General features: G+C 37.8%; 1 protein-coding gene across 2 annotated transcripts in view; it reads right to left on the bottom strand.

The window, feature by feature from the left end:
• Window positions 1–398: 398 nt before the first annotated feature.
• Window positions 399–13,470, bottom strand: part of LOC121411498 (lysine-specific demethylase 5A-like) — a 42,888-nt gene continuing 29,816 nt past the window's right edge. For both annotated transcript variants that reach the window (XM_041604263.1, XM_041604262.1), the window contains exons 21-29: window positions 12,654–12,800; window positions 11,863–12,071; window positions 11,137–11,275; window positions 10,230–10,568; window positions 8,581–9,453; window positions 7,517–7,777; window positions 6,251–6,524; window positions 5,498–5,698; window positions 399–5,107 (exon numbers count right to left, since the gene is read on the bottom strand). In XM_041604263.1, the coding sequence (XP_041460197.1) occupies window positions 3,255–5,107; window positions 5,498–5,698; window positions 6,251–6,524; window positions 7,517–7,777; window positions 8,581–9,453; window positions 10,230–10,568; window positions 11,137–11,275; window positions 11,863–12,071; window positions 12,654–12,800 (4,296 nt within the window). In that variant the 3' untranslated portion in view covers window positions 399–3,254. The remainder of the gene's footprint in view (window positions 5,108–5,497; window positions 5,699–6,250; window positions 6,525–7,516; window positions 7,778–8,580; window positions 9,454–10,229; window positions 10,569–11,136; window positions 11,276–11,862; window positions 12,072–12,653; window positions 12,801–13,470) is intronic.

Below are 13,470 nucleotides of genomic sequence, written 5' to 3'. Positions count from 1 at the left end.
AATTTCGGAACCACATACCCGGGTGACGCAAAATTGGTCTCAAAAGTTGCGCAAGACTTGAAAGTAAAAACTCAGCGAGCGGCGCGGTCAAAAAATTTCGCACGGCGAAAATATCACGCGATTCGTTGAGGGGGGGGGCCTCCGAGGCCCCCCCTGGCCTAGATAGGGTTATACAAGGGAGTGAGTGACATCATTGACCCTCTCATTTGCATATCAATGAGTTATGCATATGTCTGTTTGGTGAAAAATAAGCAAAACTTTAAAATTGCATCACTTTCTTATTTTTGCTCGTTTGGTTTTTCCCTTTTGATTCAAATCAACATTTTTCTGGGGTGGACTTGACCTTTAAGTACTTCAACACAAGACGATAAATAGAAGCGATGAAGCAAAAGACAAAATGGTTTAATGAGTATCCACTGAAGTTCGTCTTTATTGCAGAACCTAATGCAACACATTGGATACAAATAAAAGGGGTAGGTGTTTTAACAAGAGAGATATGGGGGACCTGTTTTCACAAACCTCTAGATTTTGCATGCATCTCATTCATAAATCGTGATATACAGACATAATTGGCTGCATCAAAATTGATTTACTCAACTCACAATTCCTTGCTTTCAGCATAAGGTAAAAAGGGACAAATTCTTGAATATATGTAACTGTAAACAAATTTTAGATTCTATCAATGATTGAATTTTAAATGCATTTAGTATACACACGCTTGGCTTCATTTACCTCATAATAAAAGTGATACCGCTGCAACATTATGTTTTTCGATAGATGTTCTTAATTTGGTTTGAAACCATCAAAATCGACAGAATTGATACTGAACTGTCAAATTACATAACAAATATGTCTCTAGATTGGTCTAAGTCCCTTTCCCATTTTCCACCAAGTGCAATAGAAATACAACATACAAATATGAATGATTCATTCTAAATCCTCTAAATCTACCCATGAACTCTGATTCCAACAAATCTTTTATACACACATATTATTTACAGCATTGTAACAACAGAAATGAAAAAATGAAACTGCCCAGATTGTAGCAATACTCAAATGTTGGATTATCTCTGACATGCCTAGATACCTGTAAGAATTTGTGTTATCTTTTGGAAATTAAGAACATGATTACATTATTTGGTGTGCTTTTCTATTTAATAAAACATTGATTAAGGAAAGTGAAACCTATTCTAGTCACAATGAACTATATTCCAAAGTCCAATTTCCAATTAGTCCTCTGTACTAAAATTATGGAAAGCTGAAAATATCATATTTTGTGACACTGTATCTCTGTTCTCTATGTTTACTCCCTTTACTCCCCATTGTTCAATGTTGGAGCAAACTGTTTAAGCCATCATTCCAAGATAATTATGAATCTGAGCTGATTAATTGAACCTGTGATTTGTGTCACTCCTGGCTATCCATAGTTTAACCACAGGTTTATGCTAATTTAGACTTGAGCTAGGAATACAGGCGAGTGCCACTAGAATGGCCATCCTTGATGTTCTGAAGCCAATCGCTGTGCGAATGGTACACATCCACTTCTGTTGTTACATTCAGTGAAATTATATGTTTGTTTCATTGCAAGAAGACAATCAATATCTAATGTTAATTACAAATGTGCATTTATAGACAGAATAGTACAAAAAAGAAGAAATACAAAGGGAACATATTCGTATCTGAAGGCAAAACAAGAGATGGTTGCTTAGTAACAGACATGTTGTGACATTTCGAATTAAATACATGCATGATTCATTAAATATATCACAATTTTCAAATGTGAAAAGAAAAATCGATTGATGACATCAGAATTTCAAGGAAAGGTAAATTAATGATTTGTTTTCAATTTTATCTGTACATCAATACAGTGTCAGTATTTGTACATTTCTTGTATCAGAGCACCCAATGATACTTCAGATGTTAATATTTTAAATGAAAACATTGCTTCAAAAGTAGAACAAAAATAATAATCATAACAAAGTCACCATCTGGCATGTTATCTGTGACACATACATTGTACTTACCAGATTTTCTCTCTCATTATTTACAAGTTTAATCCACAAGTTTACTATTCAGCTAAAGACAGATTAGATTAACATGGTTGAAGAATGAAAATTGACTTCTACATAAGAAATCATGAATGTTTCGCTAAGTGGAAATCTCTTTAATCTCATGCAAACTTTGATTAAGATAATAGTTCGCATCTTTCTGTCTCTGTTTTCAAAGCTATTCCTGTGACATTTCTTTTTGTGACAAAATCTAAAAACCATTCAGCATTTACATTGCCATATATCTTCTACAAAATTATAATGGGTGTTTGTTACATGAAATGTATATCATCTTGCAAATACTATGTACCACCATCAAGCGCAATAAAATAAAATAAGCTCAGGTAAATGGATGAGTTATTCAATGAAAACATGATACATATTTACAAGATCAATAAATCACATTGAATCATTTGAACCTCTCATTTTAAAGCGACAAAAGCAATATGAATATGAAGTTCAAAGTAATAACACCAGTTTCAAAAACAAATAATTGAATCAGTATTTAAGATGATGTGGACAACACTAGAGGTAGAAGTTTGAAGGGTAAATGTGTATGGCTCCAGTATATCCAAAAACATCAGTTGAGCACGTTGTGTCATTATCCAATTATCTTCAATGTGCTTGTGAAAGTGGGTGTGATTGCAACATACACACACATTAAGTGTAAGTAAAACTTCATATTTTTCAAGCTTTTCTGTGTTTTCGTTATTCTCATAAACAATGTAAATAATATATACATGAGCATGTAGCAGATAATTTTAAACAAGATTTCCTCTTGATTACGTGTATCTACACTATGAAAATCGCCTCATATCAACCTCTAGAAAATATCTTAGTTTCCTCTTTTTATAGGAATTCAGAAAATGAGAAAGTAAGAAACACAATCAAGTTGAACACAATTACAAAATATAAACAAGAAAGGTTTTAATCCATTAACAAAATTGAACACAAAGTATTTTCCTTTCAATATTTCCTCTACCTTACCTTTAATTCAGAGAAGAAAATAACTTTAAAGTAACAATATGCATAATGTGATAAGAGGGCATGCAAAAACACTGGAAAAAGATGGTAAACAGATTTTAAAGCACGTATATGTTGGTATGAATTAATTCAACAAGTCATGATTGACTGACGTGATAAATTGTACGATGTCTATCTTTCATATGTTGTTCAACCCTGACTATCTCTATTAGGTTTTACACCTCACGATGGATTTGAATCCATTTGTTCATTTTCTGTACATACCCTCTCTGGGAATGATTCCCCTTGGCTATCAGTCTCTTGCTTTGGTTCATTTTCAGACAACTCTTCTGTGATTTCCATTGGCTCTGATTGTTCATTTGGCGCTTCGTTGTCTTCTTCCTGGATCAGTGCAGGAGCATCAAGTGCCTTTGAGGAGGCACCTTCGGTGGCAGCTAACTCAACTGGTTCTACAAGTGGTGGTCTAAGAGTCTCAACAGGATCTTGGAATTCAATCTCAGGTTCCTTGATAAGAGTTGGTGGAGACGAAGGCTGTGCTGCTGGTGTGTCATCTAACGCTACAGGAAGCACTGGATCCTCAATGACAGAAGACTGTGAAATGGCAGGTTCACTTGGCTCTTCTGGCAAGATCTCAGATTCTATTGCTACTTCAATATCATCTAAATGTTGCTCGCCTTCTGCGTCAGGGGTCAGACATGCTTCCTTGACAAGCTGTGCTTCACTTTCCACACTTGATGGAGAAGGTGGTTCCAGACTACTGCTACTCTCGGGCACTGCATTATCAGATGTTTTTGTTTCTATTTCTTCATCAGATGATTCATCAACAGGCATGGGTTCTACATCGTCATCTTGCTTGGATTCAGTGAATTCCTTTACATTATCAACATTTGATTGTGGCACTGGGATACATGTACTGTCTGGCATGGTGTTCTCACATTTTGGATCTTCTGTAATCAAGGGTTCTTTGGAGGCTTCCTTTATTTCTTGGATGTCTTCTGACACGGATGTCACTTCAACAGTTTCTGACTTTACATCAGTATCACTTGCCTGAACACTTTCACACAGCGATGATTGGGGGGACGTTACACTTGTTAATGGTACATCATTTGTTGGCAAAGTCTCTTGTGAATCTGTTATTGGCACAGAAACAACAGAATCTTCTTGTTGGCTCTGAAATTCTTCATCTGAAGATGGTGATGTGACGAGTGGAACAACATCGACAGATAAACTGTCCTTAACTTCCGTTATATCAGAGCTTGGTTTAGTGACAACATTTAGTCTGATTGTCTCCTTCTGGCCCAAGGTCTGATCATTATCTTCACACACCATTGCAGTCTCTTTACCTTTGTTCAAAGGCAGGATGCCAGTATCTACATTTTTCTGCACTGATAATGCAGATTGTGAAGTGATGTCTAACCCAGGAAGATCATCCTTGGTAATTTCCCTATGAGTGGCAAACACAGGTGATCTTCTGTCTTTAACAGGAAGTGCTGGTGGCTTTGTACTGGTGGTTGGCTGCATGGGCACTGTTACAGGGGAACTTCTTCCAGAGCCTAGAGTCCCGGTGGCTGTCTGCATGGGTACTGTTGCAGGGGAATTTCTTCCAGAGCCTACAGTACCGGTAGCTGCCTGCACTGGCACTGTTGCGGGGGAACTTCTTCCAGAGCCTAGTGTGAGAGGGGAATTCCTCCCAAAAGACAATGATGATGGTGTTCTACGCCCACTTGTACTCAGCGCAGGAGAGTTCCTACCAGAGCCCCCCTGAGGCTCTACTTTTACAGTTGCAACCGAGGGGGAATTTCGTCCACTGGACACCGTAACAGGGGAGTTCCTGCCACTCGATCTTCCAGAAGACTGTACCTTCATGACACCTTGTGTCATACCAACAGTCTTGGTAACGATTTCTTGAGAGGAAGTTGGTAACATAATTTGCTTGGTAGGAGTAGCAGCTGGGCTTGGAGTAGTACTGTCAGTCTTCTGCTTTGATTTCTGTCCACCAGCCTTTTGTAATGAACGCTTCTTAGTACATACCCTGCAGATGAACTCTTCATCTTCTTCAGGTTGTTGCTTCATACCTGCATGTGAATGATAGGTAAAATAAATTTGTATATAACATAAGGGATGTCATATGTAAAAAGAAACATTATTTATTCTAAGAAAATTATTAAATAAATAGCTAAATACTACGAATGATATACCAAAAGCAATAAAGATTACCACTGAACTAAACACAAATTGGCTGTCAACAATCAGTAAATATGAAGTATTACACGTCAATGATATGAATGATACCTAGTAATGAAATAACAATTCCATTCAACACTTAAAACAATGTTTCCAGGCACTGATACTATTACCCTTGCTTTAGCATGTCTATTCTGGCTCAAGCATTAAAGGAATTCCTTCCTACCAAGTTCCCATAGACTATACCTGGGTGGAGAGTGGCACATGCAGATTTAACTTACCGATACAGAGCAGATGATACCACTTCTCACACATATCGCACTGGACCCAGTTGATATCGTCACCAAGGGGTCTAAGACACTTCTTAGCAGAGCAGATTTCATCATCATCGTCTTCATCACCATCAACATTGATTATCACTTCTTCCTTGATATCTTCCTTCTTGATGATGGGCAAGTTACCAGGAACTAATAGCTTTTCAGCTGTAAATGATTTAAAAAAAAAATCATTATCAATTTTTAAGAAAAAAAAAATTAAGAATACATCATCATCCGCAATGGAGTAGTCTAACAATTTTTGTAATTTATATTATTCATCATCATCTTCATCACCATCAATTCTGAGAAATGAGGTGTATGACATCCCCACTAATAAGTCTATCATTGTTTGGAATCATATATGGTGAAATTTCAAGAAAGCAGTTCATGAAACAAATCGTCAGTGATTTTCAATGACAACCTTGTACCTGATTGTGTTAAAACAAACTAGTCAGTGAAATTAAATGATAAGGGATGAAAACATAAATTCTCATTAAAAAGTGGAATTAACACCTTTTGAATAACTTTCCGTTTAGTGCTCAAACAGGATCAAGGATAGTGACAGGGATATTTAATGTTTGTTTACTCATCTCCTTCATTTTCCTTCAATCATCAATTCATACTACAATCCGTATTTCTCTACAACACCAAGAGAGGGAATACATTTTGCATCATTGGTCACAGCTCTACTTAGAATGTCCTTATCAAATCACTCACCCTTCTTCCTCTTCATTTTCTTCTTCTGTTTCTCCTTGTTCTCTTTGCCCTCCTTCTTGACCTTCTCTCCGAGTTTTTTCTGTGGAATCAAAGGAGCCGCCCCTGGAGCAGCAAGCTCCTTCTCCCTCTTCTCTTTCTTCTTTTTCTTCTTCTCCAGCTTCATTTCCGCGGACATGATTTCGATGTCGTCCTTCTTTCGTTTGAGTTTCATCTTCTTCTTCTCCTTGGCTTCAGATTTTACCTTGAGTTTCTCCAGGCTTTCGGGTGGCATTTGCTACAGAAACATACAAAGGAATAAAAACCATTGTAGATCTAACCAGTTTACACAGGGATTTTGATGGGTTTGGATAATAAACATGTAACAACTGATGTCAATCACTCAGAGTTGGAATGAGATATATATGATCAGCATGTGTTATGTAATTACACCGAACATTCCAACCATTGCCTCATGGATGGTACAGTCATTATCTCAGTTTCCCTGGCATGACTATTGCCACAGGCTAAACAAGCAATAACTTATTGATGGTAAATTGAGTTTGATTACCCACAAATAAATCTCTTTACAGATATTTCCGTGCTTTTAAAAAGTATGGGATCAGCAAACAATCCAATCCCCATGAAAGTGGACACCCAAATGACTTTAAAAACCTGACTATAAGAAATAAACCAACTTGTACCACCTACATCAGTGTGTTGGGCCACAGTCAGAGGTGATCTCTGAAGGCTTGACAATGGTTCGAGGTGACTGGATTTAATCTTGCATGGGAATCTGGCCAAGTAAAGCTATTCAATAAGCTACCTTGGAATCCTGCATCACCATGCACTCCATGAACATCAAACTGTGTATAATTTCTTACAACACATACTCTCTTCCAACTATAAAATTGGCAACAAGTACAGTACATAGTGTTGCATATAACTGGACAACTTAGTTTACACTTACAGGAAATTTATATACCACTTCAATGAGCTATATCAGGACTTGAATCAATTTCAAAATTTTTAAGGGTAAGGCCATTTTTCTTTATTCTTTATTGCTTTAGTACAGTTCAAATGGGAAAAATAAAGGACATATAAAAACATCCAAAGCCGATGAGAGGGGCAATGAGACCAATCGATGGGGAATCCAGGCCATGGCCTTGGAATTACCAAAGCCCTCAATATCTAGGTGAAAAATATTGGCATCAAAATTAAATCTCTACAAAGTGAATGAATATTTTTTCATCTAAACTTTGTCCAAGTGAGAAAGGAAATGTGGGTTACCTCTAGAATGTGCTCCATAAACCGTTCCTGATGGACTGGCTGGCATGCCTGCAGGATGCGCCACAGCTGCTGCGTGTCATCCAGAGAGACTTCCAGCAGGTCTCCCTCGACCATCAGATCCTCTAGCTGTGCCCTGGCATAGAGAGACAGCTCCAAGGTGGCTGATTGGGAGCCGGTAGAGGAGCTCAAGGAGGGCGGAGGAGACGTTGGGTCCATGCTTCGTGGTATCAGAGGGGTCTTTCGTGGGTGCTTCTTGGAGGGCTGATTTACAGAAAGAAGGAAACAATTCTTCAAGGTTAATGATTCAATGTTATGTAATAGTATTGAGCTGTGCCAAGATATTGGTCTGTTATCAAAATCATCAAATACATATGGGTGCTTTTTTCGAAGGTTTATTTAAAAACCATAAAATGTAATATTATAAAATCCTACAAATACTGGCCTGTTATCAAATACATGAGAGTGCTTTTTGGATGGCTTATTTAAAAAAAAAAAAAAGAGTAGGGCATAATAAACCAAAGCTATTGACTCCAGGTTACGTAATATCATAAACCTATATAAAATATTGACCTGACATCAAATATATGTAGGTGATTATTGGTAGGCTTATATAACAGCAATGTAAAAGGGAAATTATAATAAAAGTGATAATACTTTACCCCCACCAATACATTGGCCTGTTATTGAGCATATTCAATGATTGTTATCTGTTTGAAAGTACATGTAATAACAGTATACAGGTCTTTCCTTTATACCAGTGTATAAAGAATATTGAAGAAGCTCCTCTGGATAAAAATGACTTGGAAAAAAATCATAGCAAACCACTGATGCAAACTAGAACTGGGGATTAGTTCACAAAGAATTGTGTCTTTAGACACAATTGTGTCTGAGAATTGTGTCTTTTAGAGGGACCCTATGACTTTTCAAATCATTGTGCAAAAGCACACAAAAATAATGCAGCAGAATCTCATAGCGTTTTAAAGAAAGTCTCAAAATGTTTCCGATGAAATTCAAGAAATACCCCTTGATCTATATCATCTGCAATACATGTAATAATACCTTACCTGAGAAGGTGCTGGTTTAGAGGCTGCACTGTAAGCATGTTCTGAAACAAAGCCTGTGTCCATCCCACTCGACATCACAGGTGGTACATCAACATCGTCAGAGGAAACATCCATAGTGATAGATACACCCATGTCCATATCAACCTGTTCTTCCTCCTGATCTAGCATCATCCCATCCGATTGTGTCGGGACTGGTAGCATGCCATGCAGGATGGAGTCTTGATGGACACTTTTATTTGATGATTCAGTTACCCTAGATGTGATGCTCTCCATGCGCTCCTGGAGCTCTGATTTCCTGGCAGCTTTCTTCAATTCTGCCGAGATGATGCGGTCTGTCTTGGCTTTGGCTGCTTGCTCCATCATTTTTTGGCTCATGGAAGAAAGTCTGGTGAGGGCATCGGAGAGTTCATCTGTAGCAAGTGCCTGTTTGGCACGGTCCTGCCAGTTCATTGCATGCTCAGTCAGTCTCTGGAGGGCTTCACCCTCAGGCAACCTTACGGGTAGCTTCTGAAGAGACACCAGAAGCGACAAGATAGTCTCTAGACGGGGTCGGCGTGATCTCAAGCACATCGGACAGAGGAATTTGACATCCTTGATGTTCTGGACACCACTGGAGGTGGATATGTTGCTCCCGCCAAGGCCATTGGAAAACTTAGACTTGCTAGATGCCTTTGGCAAGGGTACACAGGTTGTATGGAACCAGTCCTTACAGAGTTCACACTGAAGCATAAAGCCACTGACTGGCTTACGACACACACAGTACTTGCCCTGCTCAACACCATCTTCCTCTAGCTGTTGCTTGCGACGGTTCTTGTCTCTTAAGGTGTTGATTGCATCAAGCTCTTCGACCTCAGCATTCTTGTAAGATGCCATCTAGAGAAACCAGGAAGATATACTATCAGTTATTAGTTTGTCGTTTCACAGGTTCGTTCGCAAAGACTTAGATATAAGGTAACTACTGTGGAAACCTTGATTGTGGTTGGCATCTCAGTCCTGTTAGCATGGTAGTTGCCATAATGGCAAAAATATCAGTTGAAACTCTTTATTGAAAAGGGCCCCAGGTGAAGAAAAGTGACCAGAAAAATTCCACACAAAATTAATTTGTTGGTCCTAAATTGAACCATCCATACTTGACATTTAGACTAGTATTTTCTTGCCGTCGTCAGGAGAACAAATTTTTTATTAGTAAAAAACTAATATAATAAAATCTGTATCACCTACATCAGTGTGTTGGGCCACAATAAGAGGTAATCTCTGAAGGCTTGACAATGGTTCGAGGTGACTGGATTTAATCTAGCATGGGAATCTGGCCAAGTAAAGCTATTTAATAAGCTACCTTGGAATCCTGCATCACCATGCAAAGTGGTAAATTATCTAATATTCCTAAATTATCACTACTGAAAATAGGATTTTAATGTAATTCTTGATGATGAATTCTTGACCATTCAAACTTAGCAATGAACGCGAGGTGGCAAGTTCAAGACCAAGTATTATCAAGAAATCTGGCTTCTTCTCCGCAGTTCAACAAATAGAATGGAGAAGTGTAACAATAACATATTATGCAGGACCCACTGGAGGATCAGCTAATAGCTGAAGTGGCTACCCTGGGTAACTAAGAATGATTCAAGTTCTGATTTATTTCTACTTACAAATGTGACCGGGTCCCTGGACCCACTGGTACTACTACCAATGTCCACATCGGTGGCATACTCTTTCTCTTGCTCCTTCAACCTCTCCAAGTCCTTCTGTTTCTTTCGCCTGGCCTTTCCCGACAGGTACTGACCAATGTCCGTCCTTGGAGACAGCACTTCAAGGAGGGTGTACGATGTGTTCTTCTTGAGGAAGGTACGTCCTGCCCTTTCTCTCCAGGCCCTGGCTGCAGCCACTTGAGACTCAACTTGGGCCAGTTGTTCCAGGCGTACTGGGATGGTACGACCGCGGACCACCATGCACTCCAGGACATCTAGGTAGGGGAAGTGTTCTCCACTCTGTAACAGAACATAGAATTCATTGTATGCACTGAATTACATTCGGACCCCCCCCCCCCTTTCATCTAAGGGGGAGGGGGTTTAAAATCCAGAAATTTACCCGTTTCAGGTAAATTAATTAAATTAAATTGCAATGCTGTAAGAATCTACACACCCTTGGTAATATTTGGTCTGTTTGACAATGTAGGATAACATATTCTTTATTTATTAAAAACTCAAAGATATTGCAATTCATTGTCATATTTTTAAGATGCAAAAGTCTAAATTTACACTATGTAGAATGCTTTTGAGTTGAAATCTCTCAATGGAATACACCTAAGAGAGCGGAGAAAGTGCATGCATTGTGTGTGGGCAATTTCGAGATCAGATCACAGTGTAATAATATATGTCTTAAATGATTGGAGTCAGTGTTCCAATGTATTCAACAATATATAAATGCAGAATATATTCAGCAATATATAAATGCAGAGTATATTTTTTAATCTTTATATGGAATAAGTATGTTCTCAAAATTTTGAACAAGCAAACAATGACTTCAACATGCTAATAAATATAAAGAAATACTAACCTGAATTTCTTCAATTTGTTTGCTCCAGTCTTTAGCCTTCTTGAGAGCTTCTTTGAGAGCTATCGTGTTGGGCAGGTGCACTGGGATATTACGTGCCTCGTTGATGATTGCTTCCAAAGTAGCAATAGCATGTCTGGGCCTTTAAAACAAAAACATTATTAAATTAGAAATACTTGGTAGGATGACTTTCCCTTAAGATTCATGAAGGAACAAAAACGGAAAAAACATGGTGAACGAACGTAATCACCTTGCTAAAGTGTCAAGTATGGGCATGTACTTATATCTCCATTATTCTAAGTGTAATGGGATGAAGGGAGGGGGAGCCAATACCACTTCAACTTTCCTTATATTCGCTTAGGTCACACTTGACTATGAATGCTGTTTAATAACATTACCTAATATGAATTTTACAATTTTGGGAGCATCCAAGATAACATCTGTGTATGATGTTCACATCTATGCCCATCATGCAATTTCTATCAAACAGGGAGCCACACAGAAATTTAAGAAAGATCAAATGTAAATTGTGCTATAAATAGAAAGATTGTTTTGTTTACTATACACCTGAAGCATGGGGAGCACATGCTACCAAACACTGCAAAAAGGCTTGATCAGTATTTTCAATGTTTGTTGGATTGTGCACTGATATTCATAAATGCAATTTTTCATTGTTCTTTGTTTCTGCCTGCAAAACTTTGATGGTGTGAAAATCTTCAATTCACTTACTTTGCAGCCAAGCAGAGCTTAGCCTTCTCTTCCCATCTCTCGCTGACAGTCAAGAGTTCCTGTAGTTCAGCCATGGCCTTCTCAATGGCTTGATGTGGGGCTAAACTCACCCCGGAGTCTATCAGTTTGCGTAGGGTCTCTAGGGTCACGCTGGTAGGCAGGGCAAGGGTAGCACGGACGTCATCAAGCCATCGAGCTTGGTGAAGCTCCTGTAAGCAGAGATTATTGAAGTCAAGAAATATTGCATAATGACAATGACAACAACAACCACCCACCTAAATCACAAAATAAATATAACACATTTGTATTTTATATCCTTAACATCTTGATTGTTTTAGCAGAGCTAGTTTAAAAGCTGAATATCAGTATTTTGGCAAGGAAATTACTTTTTTCAAAGATATGCCATAGGACAAAACATAAAACTGAACTTTAGAAATCAGTATTTTGTATGAAACCATCAGTATTCTTCTCATTTCTCAGTACTAAATACTGAAAATCAGTACTACTTGGCAGATATGTTTTAGGGCATACACATTCATATCATCTAAAATAGAGTGGATTAGTGCCACTCATGGGGGGGGATTTACCAAAACTGAAAATATGCTTTAACATCATCCTCCCTGCAACAGATATACCCAGAACACTGTGATTCAGTGGTTTATAGATCGAATATCAACACCCATCTCAATTTACAACTCCTTTTTTTATGTTATGCCTTTGTGATGGATGATCCACAAAAAGAATGTCAAAATATCAGAATCAAGTGAATGAACATAACACAAACATCTTACCAGCTTAAGTTTTGGAATCTCAGGAAGCTCAATGTCAAGGGCAGAACCTACTTCAAGAAGTCTTTTCAGCTTATCAGAGTTTGGGATGGCATCCGAGAGAGCATCGTGAGCTTCAGAGCGAAATTTCTCCACCTCATCCACAAGTTTCTGTTTTCAAATACAAACAATGCTTCATCAAATATGCTGCATTCGTCATAGTCACATATACTCAATGTATAAGATTCAGAATAATATGACATATTTCTTTGGCAAATTCTTCAGTCAACTAAAGTGTTGTTCAGTATACAAAAGCTTCCTGACAATGAGCTGTCTTTAATGATAGCAAGACGATTTACTGCTTATATTATATTGCTAATGATTAAGTTTGACTTTCAAATATTCAGCCCTTTAAACATTATAATCAGATGGGACTTTGGCAACATTCTCATATTTATGCATGAAAAATAACATGAAAAATCTATTTGCAATTTTAATCAGGCTTTCAACTTCAAATGAGAGGTGATTTAAGTTTTGATCATTATTTTTCACTTTCTTCACAATTTGTGATTGAGTCTGATTATTGTTTGGCTGATATGTCTGCCGTTTAGCAGTATGTTAATCTTATACCTGGAAAATAGAAGAGCAATTCCATGAAATAATCTAACGTTTCATTCGCCTGACCCGCAATTTCTTCATTATTACCTTGTGAACTGTTGAAGCTAGGGTAATTTGAGAGCATTACAACTTTTCACGTGGGAAAAAACAACAACAACAAAACAAACAAACAAAAACAAGAAACAGATCAAGGTCCCACATGAAAGGGGTAAGACTTATATAT

This window comes from Lytechinus variegatus, chromosome 3, assembly GCF_018143015.1.
Source record: "Lytechinus variegatus isolate NC3 chromosome 3, Lvar_3.0, whole genome shotgun sequence".
In the NCBI taxonomy this organism is placed as follows: domain Eukaryota; kingdom Metazoa; phylum Echinodermata; class Echinoidea; order Temnopleuroida; family Toxopneustidae; genus Lytechinus; species Lytechinus variegatus.
Note: the sequence above shows the minus strand (reverse complement) of the source record. Positions and strands in the feature narration are given on the sequence as shown.